The following is a 25296-nucleotide window of genomic DNA, read 5'->3' as shown; positions in this document are numbered from 1 at the left end:
TTTCCCCATCTGTCTGCCATGAAGTGATGGGACTGGTATATGCAAGGCATACCACTCATTATTGCCTTCATCCTTATGAAACTGTCTATTCTCCAGGCTTTAGTCTGATTGCAGGTTCCTCTAACTCATGACCAGTTTTTATCTACTTCTCTTCTTAAAACTTCCTAAATATGGATTTCCTTAAGGTTCAATCTACAGTTCGGCTCCTTATCTTTGGAAAAAGCACCCCCTCTCAGGGTTTAATAACGTCCTCCATACAATTACCTCTACCACTAACCTTTGTTCTGACTTTCATCCCATTTTCTTACTACCAAAAGAATATTTGGACAGTACCTTAAACTCAGGGCTTCCCTGGCAGCTCAATGGTAAAGAATCTACCTGCCAATGCAGGAGATGGGGGTTTGATCTCTGGGTTGGGAAAATTCCCCTAGAGAAAGACATGGCAATCCACTCTGGTATTCTTGCCTGGGAAATCCCAAAGACAGAAGATCCTGGCAGGCTATCGTCCAAAGGGTTGCAAAACAAATGGACACAACTTAGAGACTAAACAACAACAATCTTAGCTTCAAATACTGAGATCATCTCTCTATAGTAACTAGCTCACTTTTCATATAGAATGTCCCTATTCCTGTCCACAGTATGCTATTTCCCCAGTCACCAATATTTGAAGATTTAGAGTGAGTCAGGATTGATTTATCATTCTGTTTCACCCCTCCATTGGAATCAATCATCTAAGTGTTTTCAAAATGTCCCTTCCTTTCCGTTTTCTCTACCATAATTCAGTTTGGCTCTTTCCACCTCACTTTTGATGGCTGCAGATTTTGTAGTATCCCCTGTTCTTCCTGTTTACTTTATTCTGTCACACTATTCATTCTAAAGCATTGTTCTGATTAAATGCTTCTCTTCTCTTCCCTCTTGGCTAGATAATTAAGTCCAAACTCGCTATTCCAAGTATTGAGAGCCCTTTTATGATGCTTGCACGGATCCTCCTGACTCACTGACCTGTAATCATTTCCTGACTAGCACGTTTTTCACTGGAAACCACTTCCTCCTTGTCTGGCTGCATCCCTTTTCACCTTAAGATCCAGTTTAACTCGCTCAACATCACAACTGTCAGTTCCTCCCAACTTGCTTTTGGAAAGATTCTTCTGTTTAAATACATGGATTTTTAAAAACTCAGGTGATATATTTTGCCATTATCTTCAATTCTGGAAGAAATACAGACAATGTCTCTTTTGAGAAAAGCATCTTTTCCAAAGGAGTTTCACTTCCATTTTTTTTGTTTCTTCAAATATATTAACACTAGAAATCTTATATTCCCCACTGTTTAGCAGAATACTCTTTATACAGCAAGTCTCATAATCAATGTTGTTTCCTTATTTATTGACTTATGGTTGACTTGGAATGGAATGCAAAAGTAGGAAGTCAAGAGATACCTGGAGTAACAGGCAAACTTGGCCTTGGAGTACAAAATGAAATGGGGCAAAGGCTAACAGAGTTTTTTCAAGAGAAGAACCAGTCATAGCAAACACTGTCTTCCAACAACTCAAGAGAATACTCTACACATGGACATCACCAGATGGTCAACACTGAAATCAGATAGATTATATTCTTTGGAGCCAAAGATGGAGAAACTATACAGTCAGCAAAAAAAGACCAGGAACTGACTGTGGCTCAGATCATGAGTTCCTTATTGCAAAATTCAGGCTTCAACTGAAGAAAGCAGGGAAAACCACTAGACCATTCAGGTATGACCTAAATCAAATCCTTTATGATTATACAATGGAGTGACAAATAGATTCAAATAGATCTGCTAGAGTGCCTGAAGAACTATGGACAGAGGTTTGAAGAACTATGGACGAAGGTTTGGGACACTGTACAGGAAGCAATGATCAAGACCATCCCCAAGAAAAAGAAATGCAAAAAGGCAATATGGTTGTCTGAGGAGGCCTTACAAATAGCTGAGAAAAGACAAGGAGAAAAGGAAAGATACACACATTTGAATGCAGAGTTCCAAAGAATAGCAAGGAGAGATAAGAAAGACATCCTCAGTGATAAATGCAAAGAACAGAGGAAAATAGAATGGGAAAGACTAGAGATCTCATCAAGAAAATTAGAGATACCAAGGGAACATTTCATACATAGATGGGCTCAATAAAGGACAGAAATGGTAGGGACCCAATAGAAGCAGAAGATATTAAGAAAAGGTGGCAAGAATACACAGAAAAACTATACAATCTTCAGGACCCAGATAACCACGATGGTGTGATCACTCACCTAGAGCCAGACATCCTGGAATGCAAAGTCAAGTGGGCCTTAGGAAGCATCATTATGAACAAAGCTAGTGGAGGTGATGGAATTCCAGTTGAACTATTTCAAATCCTGAAAGATAATGCCGCGAAAGTGCTGCATTCAATGCGAAACAAATTTGGAAAACTAGCAGTGGCCACAGGACTGGAAAAGGTCAGTTTTCATTCCAATCCCAAAGAAAGGCAATGACTAAGAATGCTCAAACTACTGCACAATTGCACTCATCTCACATGCTAGTAAAGTAATGCTCAAAAGTCTCCAAGCCAGGCTTCAACAGTACATGAACCGTGAACTTCCAGATGTTCAAGCTGGTTTTAGAAAAGACAGAGGAACCAGAGATCAAATTGCCAACATCTACTGTATCATCGAAAAAGCAAGAGATTTCCAGAAAAACACCTATTTCTGCTCTATTGACTATGCCAAAGCCTTTGACTGTGTGGATCACAATAAACTGTGGAAAATTCTGAGAGAGATGGGAATACTAGACCACCTGACCTGCCTCTTGAGAAATCTTATGCAAGTCAGGAAGCAGCAGTTAGAACTGGACATGGAACAACAGACTTGTTCCAAATAGGAAAAGGAGTACGTCAATGCTGTATATTGTCACCCTGCTTATTTAACTTATGTGCAGAGTACATCATGAGAAACGCTGGGCTGGATGAAGCACAAGCTGGAATCAAGATTGCCAGGAGAAATATCAGTAACCTCAGATATGCAGATGACACCACCCTTATGGCAGAAAGTGAAGAGGAACTAAAAAGCCTCTTGATGAAAGTGAAAGAGGAGAGTGAAAAAGTTGGCTTAAAGCTCAACATTCAGAAAACTAAGATCATGGCATCTGGTCCCATTACTTCATAGCAAACAGATGGAGAAACAGTGTAAACAGTGTCAGACTTTATTTTTGGGGGCTCCAAAATCACTGCCGATGGTGACTGCAGCCATGAAATTAAAAGATGCTTGCTCCTTGGAAGAAAAGATATTACAAACCTAGACAGCATATTAAAAAGCAGAGATGTTACTTTGCCAACAAAGGTCCATCTAGTCAAAGCTATGGTTTTTCCAGGAGTCATGTATGGATGTGAGAGTTGGAGTATGATGAAAGCTGAGCACCAAAGAATTGATGCTTTTGAACTGTGGTGTTGGAGAAGACTCTTGAGAGTCCCTTAGATTGCAAGGATCAAGCCAGCCAATCCTAAAGGAAATCAGTCCTGAATATTCATTGGAAGGACTGATGCTGAAGCTGAAACTCCAAAACTTTGGCCACCTGATGTGAAGAAACGACTCATTGGAAAAGACACTGATGCTGGGAAAGATTGAAGGCGTGAGAAGAAGGGGACGACAGAGGATGAGATGTTTGAATGGCATCACTGACTCCATGGAAATGAGTTTGAGCAAACTCTGGGAGTTGGTAAAGGACAGGGAAGCCTGGTGTGCTGCAGTCCATGGGGTTACAAAGAGTCAGACACAACTAAGCCACTGATCTGAACTAATGGTGATTTGATGAGCAAATTTCCCCTCAGAAATACAACTTATTCAGCTAACTATTAAGAATTTTTGTTTTCATTTGTTATCTTCTGGAACTAAGTTTGGGACCTGTTTGTACACTGGAATCATCAGGAGAGTTAAAAAAACAACAGCATGAAGAGAAAAAAACTAAAGAAACCCTCCAACATCACCCCAAAACAAGGAAATCAGAATCTGCAGAGGTAGGATTTAGGCAGTACTGCTACTGCTAAGTCACATCAGTCATATTCAACTCTGTGCGACCCCATAGATGGCAGCCCACCAGTCTCCCCCATCCCTGGGATTCTCCAGGCAAGAACACTGGAGTAGGTTGCCATGTCCTTCTCCAAGGCATGAAAGTAAAAAGTGAAAGTGAAGTCACTCGTCATGTCCGACCCTCAGCGACCCCATGGACTGCAGCCTACCAGGCTCCTCCATCCATGGGATTTTCCAGGCAAGAGTACTGGAGTGGGGTGCCATAGGACTTTTTAAATCACCCCCAGGAGACTCCAGTGTGTAACCTAAATTACAAACCATGGCTCCAGACTGAACTTCCCATTATATAGGAAAGTGAGGCACTGAAAGGTCAATGGAGCACCTAAAGACAGAGCTAATTCCTAACAAAGTCAGGACTGGGTTAAAAGTTCAGGTTACCTTTCCATTGTCCTTATATTTATATTATGCTGCCTGTAGCACACTTTGAGGTTAGCTGAAGACGTTTCAAATCCTGGCAATATCTTTAATCTTTACAATGAACTGAAATAGTAATGGCAAAATAAATTGGATTGAAAGATGTAAAATCAGATGTACTACCCTTCCTTTTTGGGATGCCTCCTGAAAATTCGTATTCAACATTGTTCTGAGAGAGCTTCATGGGGGCAGTTCAAGCACCCAGGAGCTGACCTGTGAAAGCCTATTCTAATTAATAGCAGAAACAACCCTGAGGCAGAGATTGAGCTCAGTTCGGAAACTCCTTCTCACTCTAACGTTTTATGAGTTGTAATTGCGGCTGAACTGTGCTGTTCTCCACGTCTCACACAGTTAAGTTTCTTGCACATATTCCCGAGGTGAATAATACATGGATACGAGCAGACACGGAAGCTAGGAGAGGCACTGAAAGCCAGGTCACAGTATCTTTCCTGATGAATGACACCTAAACTGCCCTAATTAGAAACTAATAGTCATGCTGACCTTGTCTCCATCTCCCTTGATCCCCTCATCTAACCACAGAAGACAAACAGCTCTGTGTCCCTTCTTACTAGTTTGCCTTTCTTTACTTCTGCCTTAGTTCAGGGCTTCAGCAGCTCTTGGCTGGATCTCTAACACAGAACAAGTAAACTCATGGCTGCCTGTCCATGCTCAATCGCTTAGTCGTGTCTGACTCTTCACGACCCCATGGACTGTAGCCCTCCAGGCTCCTCTCTCCATGACATTTCCCAGGCAAGAATACTGGAGTGGGTTACCATTTCCTCCTCCAGCGGATCTTCCTGGCCCAGGGATTAAAGCCATGTCTCTCTGCATTGGCAGGCAGATTTTTTACCACTTCTCCACCTGGGAAGCCCCTCTAATGGCTAGACTCATCCTTTCAATCCATTCTCCAGTCATCTCTCTTGAACACAAACCTTAATGTATCACTCTTCTTAACTAACAGAGCTTTGGGGTCTACCTTTCCACCTCTTGCTTCCTGCACTACCCGCTCATCCCAACTCTAACCACTCCCAAATCTGCTATCCCTGCTGTCACATGTTGCGTCCTTCCGCCTGGAGTGCCAAGTCCACCTGACCAAGGCTCACCATCACTGAAAATTATATGCAAATACTACTTCTCTTCTATCATTTCTTTCACCCTAAGTGGAGGCAGACCTATCTCTTTCCTGTTTCCCAAGTGCTACACTGCTTTGGGGGCTTCCCAGGCGGCGCTAGTGGCAAAGAACCTGCCTGCCAATGAGGGAGACATGAGAGATGCGGGTTCGATCCCTGGGCCGGGAAAATCCCCTAGAGGAGGGCATGGCAACCCAGTCCAGTATGCTTGTCTGGAGAATCCCATGGACAGAGGAGCCTGTGTCCATAGGATCTATGGTCCATAGGGTCACAGAGTTTGTCATGGCTGAAGGGACATAGCACACACACTGCTTTTATTGCCCCTTTAAAAAATCATGTTGTAACTGTCAGTTCTTGTCTATCTCCTCAGTAATTTCATCAATTATCCACTCTTCAAGTATTTATTAAGTACCCTCTGTGTCAGACCATCTTCTACACAATTGGAATATAATAGTGAACAAAACAAAATCCCTGCTTTCATAGTGCTCACAGTCTATTATGGGAAATGGAAAAAAAAATGTACTTTATAGAAAGTGTCAGGTAGTGATCAGTGCTATGAAAAAAAAAAAAGTAAGAAACATGGGTGCTATTATAGAAAGACTAGATAAAGAAGTTCTCCTGTATCTTGTAATACTTGAACACAAACCTGACACAGTGAAGGAAAAAGTCATGCTGAGAACTAGGAAAGGATATACAGAAGAAAGTGTACAAGAGGATCTGTAAGTGTGAAGGCCTCTTTGAAGACTCATTCACCTTTTCCTGTCCTATTACTAACCAGAGCCTGGCAAAAGTCCAATAAAAATTGGGAGAATTATTGCTGAGCTCACAGCCTGGTAAGGGTATCACTGCAATTCACCTCCCTTTGACTAGAGGAAAAATAAAATGACAGAGAGGTCTGTATGTCCCTGCTGAGATCATGCTAACAGTGGTCTTTTAAGGCCAGCTCAAATTGCTACTCCGAAACAGTTCCTTCCATGCATATTCTCATAGAATCTAGTTTTCACTTTCTCTGGGGACTTAGCTCATTTGCTTTATATTGCCAATATTTGTGTGCAAATATTATCTTCCTTCAAATTCCTTGAGAACCCAGATTGTGATCTTAAAAAAAAAAAATTCTGTACTTGTACACATCACTTAGCTTGCAGAACTGAATGTCTGGATAAATTCTAACTAGGTTAGGCAAATATTCAGAAAGGCTACATCCTCATCCAAGACTTAACTGTAGGGGAGGAGAATACACCTCTCCCTCTATGAAGGCTTATTAGTAGCTGCCACAGTAAGTGTTTTCATAATTATCTTTCATAATGCTGTCTCATGAGTCTTTATAATTTTTCCTGGCTGAGCAGGGAGGTTAGTCAAGTTCTCAAGAGAATTTTTGAAGCCTAATTGGGGGTTTCAACAGCGAGAAGATGCAGGATGGGGACAGGAGGAGGCTGGTGTTATTAGTGGGGGTGATCTCTGCAGCCGGTGGGGCCACACCCATGTCATTATCTGCTTTCCCTGTCTTCTCAAGGTGCGGCTGCTTCCACCTCTACTTTACTCTTTCTCTACCAACTTTCTTTGCTCTCTTCCAAGAGCGGACAAACTCACCAAAAACAAGGGAAGGCAGGGGAACGAATATATAATTCTTTTAGAAGAGAAGAAAACCTTATCAACAACATCCCTCCCTGGGATACAAGATAAAGTGCTAACAGTTAAGAAAACATACTGAATATCCTGCCCTTAGCTGCAAGTCTGCGGCAATGACTCGCGTTTAAGTCCATCACACCATCGGCATTAAACTGACCATCAGTAAGAGCATCAATTCCCTTCTAACTCACCGCAAACAGTCCTAAGAAGTGTAGACTAGGTAAACTGTGGAAACTACGATTTTTTAAGAGTGTGAAGGGATTAGGAGAAGGGGAACCAAAAGCTTAATCTTCCAACGCCCCTCAACCCAGAGGCGCTTCCTTCCACCTTCTCCACGTGCCCCTTTAACTACCCCCCCCCCACACACACCCCCAACTCCTCCCAAGCCCTCGCTTGCCTCCTCAGTTACCTGCTCGCTAAGTCTCGAGGCTTGGGGAAAGCGTGCAGCTGAAGTGCCGGCCGGCAACCAAGGGGTGCAGACCGAAGGTTCCGGCGCTCCAGGGCCAGCCGGTTCCACCTCTGGAGAAGGCGCGCTCCTCCCTCCACGCGGCCTTCCAGCGGCGTTCAGATCCCAACCAGTTATCCCCGCCCACTCCCTAGCGAGGCCCCGCCCTCCGGGCCCAGAGCTTTTTTAGCCCTCGGCAGGCGCCGTAGTCGGCCAGCCCCGCCTCCCTGCCCCCACCCCCACCCCCAGCCTTCGCCCGACTCCTTCCGCGCTGGCTGGAAATGCGCGTAGCGGCGGGCGGCGGGTGGGCGGCCTGGCTTCCTCGCGCTCCCACCCCCTCGCCCCGCTCTAAGGGCTCTGCGGTCCGACCCCCCTGAGGTTAGGAAGCGTGTCACTTTCTGGATCTCCCGACTACTGCATTGGCCCGTGCGTTAACGTTCCTGGTGCTGCGGCCAGTCACGGCTGCGGTTGTTCCGGCGCCCCGGCGCGGGGACAGCGGCGTCTGCTCTCCGCGGACCCGGCGTGAGGGTGCGGGCGGACGCGCCAAGCAGCGCCTCTCCCCGAGTCCTTCCTCCTCGCCTAGTTCTCCACACACACACACTCACCGCAGCCGCATCCCCCGCCGCCCCCTCCCGGCTCTGCGCCTCGTCCCCGGCTGCGGGCAGACGGCTCTACACCGCCGCAGCGCCCGAGTCCGGACCGCCCGCGAGAAGGCACACATACATACACGCGCGCGCCCACAAACCCCCTCTTGGCTTGGGCCTCCATACCCCGCGCGGCATGTCGGCGCTCGAGTGGTACGCCCACAAGTCCCTGGGCGACGGCATCTTCTGGATTCAGGAACGCTTCTACGAGTCGGGCAACCGCGCCAACATCTGGCTGGTGCGGGGCTCCGAGCAGGACGTGGTGATCGACACCGGCCTGGGGCTGCGCAGCCTCCCCGAGTACCTGTACTCTTCCGGCCTCCTGCGGGACCGCGCGGCCAGAGAAGACGCGGCGTGCCGGCCGCTGCTGGCCGTGGCTACCCACGTGCACTTCGACCACTCGGGCGGCCTCTACCAGTTCGACCGGGTGGCGGTGCACCACGCCGAGGCCGAGGCGCTGGCCCGCGGGGACAACTTCGAGACCGTGACCTGGCTGTCCGACAGCGAGGTGGTGCGGGCGCCGAGCCCGGGCTGGAGGGCCAGGCAGTTCCGAGTGCAGGCGGTGCAGCCCACCCTCGTCCTGCAGGACGGTAATGCGCACCCCCCACCCCTATCCCCCTTCTCGGGCGCTTGCTGTCTCATTTAAGGGAAGGGATTGGGGGAGAGATGGTTCCGAGGGATGCTGAGGGGGTGAGGTGGGGGGGTTGGTTTGGTTTGTCACATCGCAGAAACACTTGCTTCAGTTTCTCCCTCCCCCTCCCCCCGGGGGCCAAAAAGCCCACTCACTCCACCATCGAGTCGCTGGAAGGCCATCGCAACCTTTCCTACAGGAGACCAGCCAGCTCTGACGCCGGGTACCGACGCCGCGCACTCGACTGAAAGCCAGCCCCACCCCCCTAGTCAGTTTCCTCTGGAAGGTCTACGGTGTGCAGTAACACCACCAGAGACTGGTCACTAGGATTTCCATTCTTTCCCCCGCAGACATGTCCGTCATTTGCAGGCACTTTTCTAGCGAAAAGACTCCTAAGGAATGATGCTTCGTGGAGAGAATGAGTGTCGTTGGCTCTGTGCTTTTTGAGAACTGCTCACTCCATCGGCTCAGTACGGACAGTGCCCACCTGTAGGCTTAGAAGGCCATTGCAGAGCAGTGATTCTAATCTGCTCACGCCTCTTTAGCTTCCAGATAGGTTTCTGCTCCTGATGCTGCCTCACAAGAGAAAAAGCTTGATAGTGAACATACGAAGTAGAATGTGCCTGAGTCTTAACGTTATGACAGCTCTCTGTTCTGGCTGAAAGCCAGGCCTGAGATAGATTAATAAGGAGGCTGTTCCCATAATGGTAAAGTATGTGGACTAATGCATAGATAACCTTGGGCCTCTTTGGCTCTGCAAAAAACAGAATGGGATTCAGAAAGAAATTAATGGAATAAAATAGTGTAGGGTTCCAACCCTTCCAACACCACACAGGCACTGAAATGATTGAACCAAATGATTGAGCCAGTTGGTCACAGCAGTGATATTTGGGTGTTAATTTCTTTGTTCTTTTTAGAATGCTGCTGTTGATACCATTTTATCCTCCAACATGTTTGAAGTGAGGCTACTTAAATGGCTTCAATTAAATGGCTTGCCTAGGGGCCACAAAGCAAGATAGAGACAAAAGCTAGGATTCCAACCCAGGCACAGTAGATCAAAGCGTGTAGATCACACGTTAATCCCACCCCCAAAATAAATTTTTATGGTAATTCTGAATAGGATATGAAACCCCCTTTCCTATCTTGAAACTATTTTATTTGCCAGTTTAATTTATTGAACTGTTCTGAGGCAAAAAAAAAAAGTCCAGTTGCTGCAGTACAGTAAGGCTCACTTTATGACCAACCAGTATGATAAATAATGAAGTACTTTACGAAAATGAGTTTATCTTACAGATGAGATCTTGATCAGTTGATATATAAAAAATAGCCAGATTCTGTACCTTACACACCACTTTAAAAAGTCTACTCATTAAAATTTTAAATCTGAAGATTAAAAGTGGTTTAGATGGGAGCCTTACATTACCTGACACTTTGAGGTGAAAGAAAACTAAATTTACATTAAATGTGCTTTTAATTACTATATTTCTTTGAAATTAATACTTTCAGAAGTAGTATTTCCATGCAATTTATGGGTATACAGACTAAATTAACTCAGACCCCTCCCCCCAGAAAGAAAAATTTTGCATCAGTATTTATGTTTAAGTTGTTTAAAGGAATAGATGACTTTTATTTACTTTGGCTCCTGTGTCAGGAAATCAATGATGAAAGAATGATAAGAAATATTGTTTTATAGATGAAGAGTCCACACAGGGTTGAATATTATGCCTGAAATCACATAGCCTGTTAGGGAAAGAGCCTGGACTAGAAATCAAATTTTTTAAATCCCAGTCAATGCTAGAATTATAGGCTTTGGGAGTTGCAGGGGACATGCAACCCACCTGTGTGGTGCTTTAAGCCTTTGAAAGTGTGAAAAGAAAGCTTAATATTTACTAAACACTTGGAAGGTGATACTACTGTGTTAAATTAAAAGTTGTTTTTCATTAGGAGCTGGATGTCTCACCCTCTCAAGTAGAAACCAATATCCTCTTCTCTCAGGAGTATTAATTTCCTGTCTCTTCTGAATGGTGTGGCCTGCTAACTTAATATTATCATAATCCAGATGCCTGGAAGGAGATACAAAATATTTATATAAAAAAATCATACACCAAAAATTCATATACAGTTACACACACATGTGAACAGCACATACCTAACAGCATAGTCGTCATTGTTCCAGTTAGAAAATAAGGAGGCTGGATTCACTAGCTCACTACGTTTCATTTAGTGTATTGGTGACCACCTGTCATGGAGAAGCATGAGTCTGTGCACTGTGTCACTAACCCAAAAGCTGACTTGCATATGAGGGATTAGGAAAACAAGGTGAGGTCATCACCCACTGCATCATTTTTGATGAAAAAAGCTTCTCACCCTTCTGATAGTGAAACCATATCTTCCTATAAGAAGACAGCAATAAACCCTAGATAGATACAGCACGTTCTTCTTGAATGGGTACACATCATTCTGTTTTTCACAAGAGGCAGGCATTTTGACTCCTGTTATACATGTTTAAATGATTTTCCCAGAGTCATCAAGAGAGTACAACAGTTGTTTTAGGTAGACTTAGATCGTTTGGGGAGATTAAAAATGAAGATTCCAGAGAGGCAGCAGGTTGAACGAACACATTTAATTTGACTCTCTCTCAAAATCTCACTACGATGGCAGCCAGTGGACCGTGGTTTGTCTGTTTTATGTATAAATCCACATTGACTGAGGTTCTGTTTTGCATTGTTGTTGTTGTTTAGTTGCAAAGTCATATCTAACTCTGCGACCCCATGGACTGTAGCCCGCCAGGCTCCTCTGTCTGTGGGATTTCCCAGGCAGGAATACTGGAGTGGGTTGCCATTTCCTTCTCCAGCGGATCTTGCTGATCCTGTGGTGACTGAGTTAGCAGTTTTATCCTATGCCAGCAATAGAAAATTGAGAGCCAGTCCACTTTGTTCTGCAGGAGACTAATAGGCTCAAGAATTAGCAGTAGCCAGTACCTTAGCAGGGGCAAAAGGAAGACAACTAAAATAAGTAGAACTGATGGAAAGCCACTTAAGAAGCTGTTAGAACTCTGGAATTCTTCTCCCTAAGTGAATGCACCTCTCCCCAGAGTTAGTTGGTTCTCTGGGGAGAATGAAGCAAAAAGGTTTCTTGATTGAGGGATGCCGAGTACTAATGAGCTCAAGGCTTCAGATGGAAAAGAGGAGGGATGTGTATGTGAATGTATATAAAAATACAGAAAAATAATAGATAGATAATATATATCCTTGGAGAAGGTAATGGCACCCCACTCCAGTACTCTTGCCTGGAAAATCCCATGGATGGAGCAGCCTGGTGGGCTGGAGTCCATGGGGTGGCTAGGAGTTGGACACGACTTCACTTTCACTTTTCACTTTCATGCACTGGAGAAGGCAATGGCAACCCACTCCAGTGTTGTTGCCTGGAGAATCCCAGGGACGGGGGAGCCTGGTGGGCTGCAGTCTGTGGGGTCGCACAGTCGGACACCACTGAAGCGACTTAGCAGCAGCAGCATATATGTTCTTTACTAGTTTCCCAGAAGAACGAGAGCCAGGCCTTTAGCCCCAATATCTCCAGGTAGGAACTTGGAAGAATCATATCTGGAAATCTGCCCAGCCCTGGGGTAAAGATTAAGATGCTGACTCCTAGGTAATTCTTGGCTTGAACTTTCTACAATGAAGTCTGCATCACCAGGTGTCATGCATGTGCTTCAAACAGATTTTTCACTATCCTCCAACTCTTAAACAGGTAAACAAGCGTTATGAAAAAGAATCTGAGAAAATCCTCTCACATGAAGTAAAATAGTAAAAGAACATAAAGCAACTTGAGAAGAGGACAGTCATTAATATCATCAGGAGATAACAGAAACTATTGCATTCAAGATATCTGAGAGACAATAGGATGCCCTAAAAATAAGCAACAGGCAGAACCATATTCACACTCCTAAAAGAACCCTTGGAATTTAAAATGTCAGAAATTATTTAGTGCACGGTCTGGAAGATGAAGTTGAAAACTTAGAAAAGGAGCAGATAGGCAAAATGAAAAACTAGGAGAAAACTAGTAAAGAACCAGTGTGGAAAATCTGACATTAGAATAATAAGAGCACAGACAGAGCAAATAGAGAAAGTAGAGAAAAAGAATAATAGAGAAAATATCCCATGATTAAGGGATATACATTTTCAGATTGAAAGAGCCCATAGATGAAAACATATTCAACCCATGGCACATTATTATAAAATTTCAGAATGCTGGGATCAAAGAAGAGTCTACAGACTTCCAAATTTAAACAAAAAAGGTCATCTATACCAATCATAATGGCTTTAGAGCTAGAAAAGAAGAGCTGTGACTTATTTGAATAAAACCAATTTCCAGCTTAGAATTCTGACATCCATTCCAGTATCAGTCAAATTATTTCCCACATGCTGTTAGGAAGCTACTAAGATACGTCTTATAGTTCCTGGTGGCTCAGAGAGAAAGAGTCTGCCTGCAGTGCGGGAGACCCAAGTTCAGTCCCTGAGTTGGGAAGATTCCCTGGAGAAGGAAATGGCAACCCACTCCAGTATTATTGCCTGGAAAAATCCCATGGATGCAGGAGCCTGGGGGGCTACAGTCCATAGGGTTGCAAAGAGTCAGACACGACTGAGAAACTTCACTTTTTAAGATATATCTTTATCCTATTTGCTCCCTTCAAAATAAGGGAATAAACCAAGAGGAAGACATGGAATATAGGAAATAGAAGATCTAATTCAAGACAAAGTTGAAGCCTTAGGATGATGGCAAAGGATGACACTGACGATGATAGAACCTCAAGCAGAGAGGATTTCAGATCTAAGCAGTTGAATCATCATTCTTTTGAGGGGTGGGAGGATGAGAAATGTATACATGTGTCGTCATGGTGGTAGAGGAGTAAAAAGAGCTACTAAAAATCCTTATGTGTCATAGTGGAAGTCAGTGGATAACATCTAAAAAAACAAGAAATGATAATACATGAATGAAATCAGTAGAGTATGAGATATAAACATTATTTACAGATGCTTATACCTGGTAGTCATCTGTAAATAATACTTGGGCTCCAATACTTTGACCACCTGATGCGAAGAGGTGATTCATGGGAAAAGACCCTGATGCTGGGAAAGATTGAAGGCAGGAGGAGAAGCGGATGACAGAGGACAAGATGGTTGGATGCATCACTGACTCAATGGACGTGGATTTGAGCAAACTCTGGGAGAAAGAGAAGGACGGAGAAGCCTGGCGTGCTGCAGTCCATGGAGTCGCAGAGCTGGATATGACTGAGAGATTGAACAACCAACAACAACATATCTAGTAGAGGCAACTGGCAGAAGAAGTTGCTAAAATTGTTAACAGTGGTTGCCTATTGGGTGCAGGATTAGAGATAGAGCCAGAGTGGGGCAAAGAATGTTTTCTTGCATTTTAAGCCCTCCTGAAATGTTTTATTTGAAATATGTAATTTAGTTCTTTAATTAAAAGTGAAATGAAAATTAAAAATGGGGAATGCCAAGATGGGAAAGGATATTTGAGAAGCCAAGAAAAGTGTAGTGTGGTTGGAATGTGGTGACAACTGGGCTAGGGTGAAGGCTTGGAAGGATAGTATGTGATATATATATATATATATATATATATATATATATATATATACATATATATTTACATAAATTTATATATGATATTTATACCTTTCATAGACAATTTTGGTTCTTGTAAGAGAGGTCTTGATGAAATTATATGTGTTAGCATTATATGCACAGGAGAGGTATTTATAAAGCCATATGGTAATGGCAGACCTAATATAATATTTCATCACTGTGGCCTTATCAGTTGTTTACAGTTGGCATCCATTTTGATAGGTGGGTGCTTATGTCTTATCTGCTGCTAAGTATTTTGAATATCACCTGGCTTTGAATATCAAAAATCCATAAAACTCTATCCCTCCATTGGTAATTCTCTACAGCTTCATTTTTAACATCAAACTTCCCTCATTCTTCTTCTTTCTGTACATTTATTAAACAGTCTGTCTGCAACAGTTCTATTATTAAATCAACTTAGCTATAATATCCTTTGCCTTATTCACCAATCATACAGGAAATGGCAGTGGTCTTTGATCCCCAGAAGCACCTTAAATCTGAAACAATTATCCTGTGAAGGACTCTGGCCCCTTATGACTGGAATGTGGGGAAATTTGAGAGTACCTAATTCCATCTTACTGTATTAATAATTACTGGGATTCGAGACAAGACCAGAGCAACCTCTGTTCCCACCCAGGCCCCACTGACCTGTTTGTGCCATTATAGTTTTCTTTTTCTGAAAACTTAATACAAAACATAATCACATGCAATCTTTTGTGTCTTCTTTCATTTGGCATGCTGTTTTTGGAGATTCATCCATGTTGTTTTATCTACGAATAATTCCTTTCTGTTGCTGAGAAACTACTCATTTATCAATATAACACATTTTAGATATTCACCTGTTGAAGGAAATTTGAACTTTCCAGTTTGGAATTGTTACGAATAATGCAGCATGAAAGTTTACATGTAAGTTTTTATGTTGATGCATGCTTTTATTTCCTAGGTAGGTAGCTAGAAATGAATTTCTGGGTTGGGTGGTGAATGTGGCATACCACACACACACATGTGGTAAATGTATGTTAAATGTTTAAGGTGCCAAACTGTTTTCCAAAGTGCTGTGCTATTTTCCATTCCCAAGTGCAGTGTATAAGTTGCAGTTTCTCCACATCATTGTCAGCACCTGATTTTGTCAGTCCTTTTGATTTTAGGCATTCTAGTGAGTATGTAGTGTATTTCATTGAGGTTTTAATTTGCATTTGGGCTTCCCTTGTGGCTCAGAGGTTAAAGTGTCTGCCTCCAATGCGGGAGACCCGCGTTCGATTCCTGGGTCAGGGAGATCCCCTGGAGAAGGAAATGGTAACCCACTCCAGGATTCTTGCTTGGAAAATCCCATGGACGGAGAAGCCTGGTAGGCTACAGTCCACGGGGTCGCAAAGAGTCAGACACGACTGAGCAACTTCACTTTCACTTTCACGTCAATGACTGATTATGTTGAGCATCTTTTCAGGCACTTACTTGCTATTCAGATATCTTCTTTGTCGTAAGATCTTATCAAAATCTTTTCTCTTTTTTAAAAATTGAAATTTTGTTTTATCCTAATTGAGCTGTAAGAGTTCTGTATATATTCTTAATTCAAGCCCTTGATCAGATATACATTTTGCAAGTGTTTACTCCCAGTGTATGTCCTGTATCCTCTTTTGTTTTAAGTAAGCAAATTTTTTTGTCTTTATTTTTTTGGTTGCACTAGGCCTTCATTGCTGTGCACGAGCTTTCTTTACTTGCAGTGAGCAAGGGCTACTCTCTGTTGTGGTGCACAGGCTTCTCATTGTGCTGACTTGTTGTGGAGCACAAGCCTGTGTCGATGCGCAGGCTTCAGTAGTTGCAGTCTGTGGCTCCAGACTTCCACAGTTTTGGCACACAGGCTCAGTAGTTGCGGCTAGTGGGCCATGAAGTAGTTTTGGTCACGGGCTTAGTTGCTGTGCAAACTGTGACATCTTCCCAGACCAGGAATTGTATTACTCAAATGGTCGACAATCCGCCTGCAATACAGGAGACCCAGGTTCAATCCCTGGGTTGAGAAGATCCCCTGTAGAAGGGAAAGTCTAGCTACTCCAGTATTCTTGCCTGGAGAATCCCATGGACAGAGGAGGCTGGCAGGCTGCAGTCCATGGAATCACAAAGAGCTGGACAAGACTGAGCTACTAACACTTCTCTTCCCTGCCTTGGCAGGCAGATTCTTATCCATTGCACAACCAGGGAAGTCCTTAATGGTATCTTTTTGGGCAAGAAAGTTTTTAACTTGGATGAAGTCCAACTAATCATTTTTCCTTATGCTTTATGCTTTTTGGGTTATTCTAAGATCTCTATGGCAAGCCCAAATTCACAAAGATTTTCTTCTTTTTTTTTTTTTGGAAGCTCTCACATTTAGGATTATGATCCATTTTGAGTTAATTTTTGTTACTGTTGTGAAAGGTTCAGTTCAGTTGCTCAGGCATGTCCGACTCTGCGACACCATGGACTGCAGCATGCCAGGCTTCCCTGTCCATCACCCACTCCTAGAGCTTACTGAAACTCATGTCCATTGAGTCGGTGATGCCATTCAACCATCTCATTCTCTGTCATCCCCTTCTCCTCCCGCCTTCAATCTTTCCTACCATCAGGGTCTTTTGAAGTGAGTCAGTTCTTTGCATCAGGTGGCCAAAGTATTAGAGTTTCAATTTCAACATCAGTCCTTCCAATGAATATTCAGAACTGATTTTCTTTAGGTTGACTGGTTGGATCTCCTTGCAGTCCAAGGGACTCTCAAGAGACTTCTCCAATACCGCAAGAGACCATCACCAAGAAAAATAAATGCATAAAGGCAAAATGGTCGTCTAAGAAGGCCTTACAAATAGCTGAGAAAAGAAGCAAAGCGAAAGGCAAGGAGAAAAAGAAAGATAGACCCATTTGAATGCAGAGTTCCAAAGACTAGCAAGGAGAGATAAGAAAGCCTTCCTCAGTGTTCAATGAACAGAACAGAGGAAAATAATACAATGGGAAAGACTGAGATCTCATCAAGAAAATTAGAGATACCAAGGGAACATTTCATGCAAAGGTTATGAAAGGTTATGAGGTGCTTTACTGTTTATTTGCATATAGATTTCCAAAGTAGTCCAGGCCAGTTAGTTGAAGAGACTGTCCTTTTACCCAGTGGATTATGTTTGTTGATACTTTTGTCAAAAGTCCGCTGACCATATATGTGAAAGTTTTCTTCTGGACTCTAGTCTTTTTCATCAATTATGTCTGTCGTATAGCCAGCACAACACTCTCCTGATTATTTAAACTTCATTCTAATTCTTGAAATTAGATTGTTTAAGTCTTCCAGCTCTGACTATTCCAGGTCATTTGCATTTCATATAAATTTTAAAGCCAGATTTTTTTTTCTATAAAAAAACATGTCAAGGTTTTGATTGAGATTCTTGAATCTATAGATCTGCACTAACCATTACAGTAGTCACTAGCCACATGTAGCTCAGTTCAATTCAGTCGCTCAGTCAGGTCTGACTCTTTGCATCCCCATGGACTGCAGCATCCCAGGCTTCCCTGTCCATCACCAACTCCCGGAGCTTACTTAAACTCATGTTCATTGAGTCAGTGATGCCATCCAACTATCTTATCCTCTGTCATCCCCTTCACCCCACTTCAGTCTTTTTCAGCATCAGGGTCTTTTCCAATGAGTCCGTTCTTGGCACCAGGTGACCAAAGTATTGGAGTTTCGGCTTCACATCAGTACTTCCAATGAACACCCAGGACTGATCTCCTTTAGGATGGACTGGTTGGATCTTCTTGCAGTCCAAGGAACTCTCAAGAATCTTCTCCAACACCACGTTCAAACGCATCAATTCTTTGGCACTCAGCTTTCTTTAGTCCAACTCTCATGTCCATACATGACTACTGGAAAAACCATAGCTTTAACTAGCCAGACCTTTGTTGGCAAAGTAATGTGCTGTCTAGGTTGGTCATAGCTTTTCTTCCAAGGAGCAAGCATCTTTTAGTTTCATGGCTGCAGTGACCATCTGCAGTGATTTTGGAGCCCCACTCCACATAAAGTAAGCTACTATTTCCGTTGTTCCCCATCTGTTTGCCATGAAGTGATGGGACCAGATCTTAGTTTTCTGAATGTTGAGCTTTAAGCCAACTTTCTCACTCTCCTCTTTCACTTTCATCAAGAGGCTTTTTAGTTCCTCTTCACTTTCTGCCGAAAGGGTGGTGTCATCTGAGCATCTAGGTTATTGATATTTCTCTCTGAAATCTTGATTCCAGCTTGTGCTTCATTCAACCCAGCATTCTGCATGATGTGCTCTGCATATAAGTTAAATAAGCAGGGTGACAATATACAGCCTTGACGTACTCCTTTCCCAACTTGGAACCAGTCTATTGTTCCATGTCCGGTTCTGTTGCTTCTTGACCTGCATACAGCTTTCCCAGGAGGCAGATAAGGTGGTCCGTTATACCCATCTCTTTCAGAACTTTCCACAGTTTGTTGTGATCCACACAGTCAAAGGCTTTGGCATAGTCAGTAAAGCAAGAGTAGATGTTTTTCTGGAACTCTGTTGCTTTTTCAATGATCCAACGAGTGTTGGCAATTTTATTTCTGGTTCCTCTGCCTTTTTTAAATCCAGCTTGAACATCTGGAAGTTCTTGATTCACATATTGTTGAAGCCTGACTTGGAGAATTTTGAGCATTATTTTGCTAGCGTGTGAGATGAGTGCAGTCGTGCAGTAGTTTGAGCATTCTTTGGCATTGCCTTTCTTTGGGATTGGAATGAAAACTGATCTTTTCCAGTCCTGTGCCCACTGCTGAGTTTCCCAAATTTGCTGGCATTTTGAGTGCAGCACTTTCATAGCATTATCTTTCAGAATTTAAAGTTGCTCAGCTAGAATTCCATCACCTCCGTTAGCTTTGTTCGTAGTGATGCTACCTCTGGCCCACTTTACTTTGCATTCCAGGATGTCTGGCTCTAGGTGAGTGATCACACTATCATGGTTATCTGGGTCATGAAGATCTTCTTTGTATAGTTCTTCTCTGAATGTGGCTATCTAATCCATGTAGCTATCTAATGCAAATTTAAATTAGTTAAGATTGATTAAAATGAAAATTTTAGCTTCTTAGTTACATTAGCTTTATTTCTCGTGCTAGTGGCTACCATATTGCTTAGTGTTGATACAGAACATTTGTATTATCTCAGAAAGTACATATTAGAGAGTGCAGTATAGGAAAAACTGAATTTAATTACTATCTTAACAGTTTCAAGTCTTCAATCAATGGATATGGCATATTTCTCCTTTTGCTCACATTCTGTTTAATTTCTCTTTAAAGTGTTACTGTAGTTTTCAGTGTGCAGATATAACAAAACATCTCTTTCGTGTGCATTGGAAGGAATGTGTACTTTGCTCTTTGGGCATGAATTATTTTATATATGTCAGCTAGATCAAGTTGGCTGGTGGTGGTGTTCAAGTCTTCTGTATCCGTACTGATTTTCTATCTGCTTATATTATGAATTATTCAAACTATTCAAATATCTAAGCATAATTGTTCAACTGTTTATTCTTATTTTAATTCTCAGTTTTTATTTTATGAATTTTTAAGGTACAGATACATTTAGACTTTTTTTTATTAGGTATTGACCTAATTTTGTCCTCATAAAATGTACCTCTTTTCTCTAGTAATATTCTTTATATAAAAATCCATTTTGTCTGACAATATAACCACTCTAGTTCTTGTCATTCATATTTATAAGGTATGACTTATCATCCTATTTTTCACTTTGATTTTATAGTTCCTCTCGTAGACTGAGTACATATCTTGCTTTTTAAATCTAGTCTGACAATCTTTGCCTTTGATTAGAATGTTTATCCCTTTCATATTTAATATAATTACTGACACAGTTGTATTTAGGTCTGCCATTCTGTCATTTGTTTGGTATGTCTCATTTCCTGTTTATGCCTTTATTTTTTTTCTGTTGTCTTTTCTATTTAGTGATTCCTGATTATTATGCCATTTTAAGTTCACTATTAATTTTAGCTATATTTCTTTTTTTCTGTATATGTATATGTTTTCACTAGAGATAGCAATATGAATCTTTTAATTTATTATGATTTACGTAAGTTTGTACTGATTTAAATCCAGTGAAAGAACAATTTTGTATTCATATAGCTCAGTTTGGTCCCCACTGTCAAATAACTGGGAGGAGTTTGAGATTTTACCCTATTTGTAGGTTAGTAAGTTAGGCTGCGACGATTTAGTGGATTCTGACGGAAGGCTTGAAGTTCCTGGGTCCGAGACTAAGAACAGCTTATTACAGCAATAGCAGTAGCCAGAACATCATCATTTGTGCTGGTTCCTCAGACCTTAATTTCCACAGAGTGATAAAACAAAGAGCAAAAATACCATACCCTCACTAGAGTACCATTATTTAATTGTGTCACCAGGATATTCGTGTAATGGATATTCTGAAAATGAATTTTTTGGTCAAATAAATTTGTGAAACTATACAGCCATATCTCACTTGTGTATATCCACAGTGTACATTAGCATATTAAATGTACATTAGCATAACTTGCAGAAAAGAAAGCTGTTTAATTTTCATTGAAGGAAGGGTTTTCCAAATTATTTGACCACTGAATCTTTTATGTATTATAACAACCAGCAGAAATTGTGTTCCACTGTTTACTTTGGCAAACACTGGTCTAATAAACAACAGAAATGAAATGTAGGCAACTTATTTTAAATCATCTTTTATTACTAGGCTACTTTTACAATAAAAGTAAAATAAATATCATCTTCCCAACATCTTTGAAACTGTTGTGTTCTGCTGTTCTTTAAGTGATTGAAGTCAAATATCTAACACGTTTATCTGTAAATTCTGTTTTCATTTTTAGGAGATGTGATCAACCTTGGTGACAGACAGCTCACTGTTATGCACATGCCTGGTCATTCTAGGGGCAGTATTTGCTTGCATGACAAAGACCGAAAGATTCTCTTCAGTGGAGACGTCGTGTATGATGGATCACTAATTGATTGGCTCCCATACAGCAGGATAAGTGACTATGTTGGAACCTGTGAACGTCTGATAGAATTAGTGGACAGAGGTCTGGTAGAGAAAGTACTTCCTGGGCACTTCAATACCTTTGGTGCTGAAAGGCTTTTTCGATTGGCTTCTAACTATATTTCAAAAGCTGGGATATGCCATAAAGTCTCTACTTTTGCCATGCGATCTCTTGCAAGTTTAGCCCTACGTGTAACAAATTCTAGGACCTCACCCTAGTATCAACTTTGATTAATTCTATAAATTATTCCAGTTCATTTTGTGTTGTTTAAACAGTGAGCATTTTAAGAAGTGCTTTTATAGTACTGTTATATATTAGAGGAAAAAAAGATTGAGAATGAATAAGCCAAAAAAGGAACTTCTTAGTTTTTCTTTTTTCCAAATAAGAAAGAAACCACTTAAATGAGCTTATAATTTGCCAAAGTTGTAATTTGCCATTGTCCTGTATCATTTGCCCTAGAAATGATATAGAGGTATATGGGGAAGCAAGGAGGCATTTTGCAGTAATAGAATTATCTCTGTGTCTCATTTCTCTTATTTCCTAGATGATCTAGAAAAAAAGAGCATAAGAGAGTTTTAAACTCCAGACTTGATATTTTTAGTATGTTATTTCAAAATAAAGGTTCTTGGGTTTAAGATAAAAACTCAAAACATAACAAATAAGCTAACATTTAGAATGACAGCTAAAACAATCCATTGTTATGGTACAGAATTTTTATGCTTCATTTTATTTGTTCTTAATGTAATTATAGTGTACATTATGTGTTGTGTAATTTTACTTATAAAAAGTACAATGAATTTTATTTAATATAAAAGTTTTAAATATTAATTGCAGAGTGCTTCAGTAAAAAAGCTACAATATATTGTTGTTTGTTATTATGTAAGTATAATATTTTCAATTGTAGAAACAAAGTTCAAATGTCTGTAATCTAACTACAAATTGTCAGATTTTTCAAAAGGACACTGTCAGGCAAATTTGAAAATATACACATTAAGAATAATTTTTAAATTATATGCTATTTTAATAGTAACAGCTATTATAAACAAAATTTTCCTTGTTAAATAGCAGCTTCAGTATATGTATCTTATTTTATAGCACCAGACAACATCCTAAAATAAACCATTCTTTTTCTTAACAAAGCATACATATGTACCACAGAAGGCTTTTCAGATTAATTGCAAAATGTGTGTTAGATACTGACTTAGAATGAATTGCCTTTTTTATCCTGATTCACAACACCTATTCCTGTTCAGTATTCTTTGTCTTGAATGAAAAGAAATTTCCATTTATAAAACTATAGGAAAGATTATCCCACTATTTAGTAAGATATTTTGGTTTGGTGCTTTTAGTAATTTATTAAAAAACCTTTGGAATATTTCATAAAGGTTTTTTTAAACATTTTTTTCACTGCCTTTTCATTATTGACTTATCCAAAACCAAACTCATATATAGCTTTGGAAATCAGAAATTTTAGTATTAGGAAGGTCCAGCAATTTTGATTTCTGAAAAATTATGAAACTTTTCCTACCCTACACCCCACTCAGGTTCTTAGTCTTTTATTCATTCAGCACACACATACACATACACACCCCACATACATACACACAGTCACATACATACATGCGTTCATTGTGCTAAACACTGTGGAAGCTTACAAAGTCAGAGACTGTATCCTAGCTGGAAGTAGAAGATAAAACATGAATAGAAGTGTATGCAGGTTGAAGTTTATACAAATTACACATGAGTGTCAGGGACATAAATGGAGGAGTGTGAAGTTTGGTTAGGGAAAGTTTCCTGGAGGAGGAGATTTTGAGTCAGGTTTGGAAAGATGATTTATTAGGTGGTGAGGATAGAAAATAAGGATAGGGTTGTTTCTGCATCTTAGGTGCTAAGAATAGGGATGGAAGTGTTGCTGTCCAGAGTAGGCTATTCCCTTGTGACGATTTAGTTTTCAGGAGCCTTAGATCTTCTAAGCACCAAACATTTAGCATGAAAAAGTGATTATGTGTATAAGAGTCATCTTTAAGACAGACAAGCTATATGGCCACATGCCACCAAATGATCCCTTGCTTAAAATCAGTAAGGAGGCCATGGTTGTTGAAATGAAGAATATCATGGGAATTGCTCTGTGATAGTCATTCAAGGCAGTAGGTCTGTTTTAATAGTGCAACTTCAAGACTACAGATTTGGTTCAGGGCAACTACAAACTATCACTTGATGAGCCTTAAATATAGCCATTATTTTTATATCAATAGCACAAAAGAAAACCAAAAGTCCTTAATCATTGACCATTTTATCATATTTTAGGACTTGTTTTTAAAATCAGGGTATAGTAGGCACTAAGTTTTATTGGGAAACATTTAAACCTGATGAAGGCTTTCCTTATTTCTTAAAAGTGCAATTTTTCAAAATACACTGATTTTATTTTTAAATTTCCCATTTTTTTCTAGATTTTTCAAATTGTACCAGAACATACGACTGTGATATTTTGCTTTTGCTTCAATGTGAGTAAATTAGGGAAAGGAGGTATCATTCATTTAGTGCCCATGCTATGCATTTTAAAATAGGCATTATTTAATTTAATCCTGGCCCTAGTGCCAAGAAGTAATTGACCAGCCTAACAACACTACTTGGGAACAAAGCTGGTAACTGAACACAGGTCTCTCTGCCTCCCAAACTGTGCTCTTTCTCTTATACCTGCACAATAACGTAAAATTGGCAAAGTGTATTTTTACTTTTCAAAATGCCACATGTGCCAAGAATAAATCAAGTCATGTTAAAGCTTAATAGCGTATTTTAAGAAAGCTTTAAAAAATGTATTTTCACCCTGACAGTGACCCTTGTTGTAATTTTTGGTTTGGAGAAATAATAGTATGTAAGTATAATTCGAAGTTGTCAAAATATAAGACATTTAGAAATAATTTTTATTATTTATTTTGTTAATAACTTAATTTTTTGAAATTCTTAGAAATTCAGTTTCCTTATTTGGTGTTACTTTTTAACTGAAAAGTCTAGAGCAAACAAAACCTTGTGTGTTATCCTAATGTAGTTGAAAAAATGATTATGTGTAGTTGTTCTTATATGGATAGTAACATGAATGTGACATGCAAAATTGTTCTCTTATAATTTTCAGATAACTGTAACTGAACATTTGTGTGATATCTATTAAAGTGAACATTTTATTTCAATCTATGGTTGGTATTTTTTAAATAAATGTTAGCGAATTTCAGTTTAATGTCTTGAAAGGTTATTTTCTGTATGAAGCTTGAAAATAAAGAAGAAAAAAACTTGAAAATAAAGAAAACTTTATTTAAAACTTGAAATAAAGAAGATGTCAAATCCCTGGGCAAGAATATCAGAACCTAGAAACTGAATAATACCTATTTAACCTTGTTGTTGTTCAGTCACCCAGTCGTGTCTGACTCTTTGACCCATGGACTGCAGCACCCCAGGGCTCCCTGTCCTTCACTATCTCCAAAAGTTTGCCCAAGTTCATGTTCGTTGCATCCATGATGCCGTCCAGCCATCTTATCCTCTGATGCCTTCGTCTCCTTTTACCCTCAATCTTTCTCAGCTGCCTTGTCATGATGAAGGGGCTTGTGTAACTCAATGAAGCTATGAGCCATGCCGTGAAGGGCCA

General features: G+C 40.8%; 2 protein-coding genes across 13 annotated transcripts in view; one reads left to right on the top strand and one right to left on the bottom strand.

Moving 5' to 3' along the window:
- POLR3G (RNA polymerase III subunit G) overlaps positions 1–9230 on the bottom strand; it is a 51661-nt gene extending 42431 nt beyond the window's left edge. The window contains exon 1 of one of the 12 annotated variants that reach the window (XM_069590110.1): positions 9138–9230. The gene's annotated coding sequence lies outside the window, so the exon portion shown is untranslated. Of the gene's footprint in view, positions 1–7671 lie in introns of all 12 variants that reach the window. The other 11 variants (XM_069590107.1, XM_069590113.1, XM_069590104.1 and 8 more) reach the window with 11 other exon arrangements.
- On the top strand, positions 7955–24844 carry MBLAC2 (metallo-beta-lactamase domain containing 2). Its single transcript, XM_069590102.1, has 2 exons — positions 7955–8941; positions 21489–24844. The coding sequence occupies exons 1-2, from the start codon at positions 8488–8490 to the stop codon at positions 21872–21874; spliced, it is 840 nt and encodes a 279-aa protein (XP_069446203.1). The 5' UTR covers positions 7955–8487; the 3' UTR covers positions 21875–24844.
- The last annotated feature ends 452 nt before the right edge of the window (positions 24845–25296 follow it).

Source organism: Ovis canadensis, chromosome 5, assembly GCF_042477335.2.
Source record: "Ovis canadensis isolate MfBH-ARS-UI-01 breed Bighorn chromosome 5, ARS-UI_OviCan_v2, whole genome shotgun sequence".
Taxonomy (NCBI): Eukaryota; Metazoa; Chordata; class Mammalia; order Artiodactyla; family Bovidae; genus Ovis; species Ovis canadensis.
This window is presented reverse-complemented; position numbering and strand designations above follow the sequence as displayed.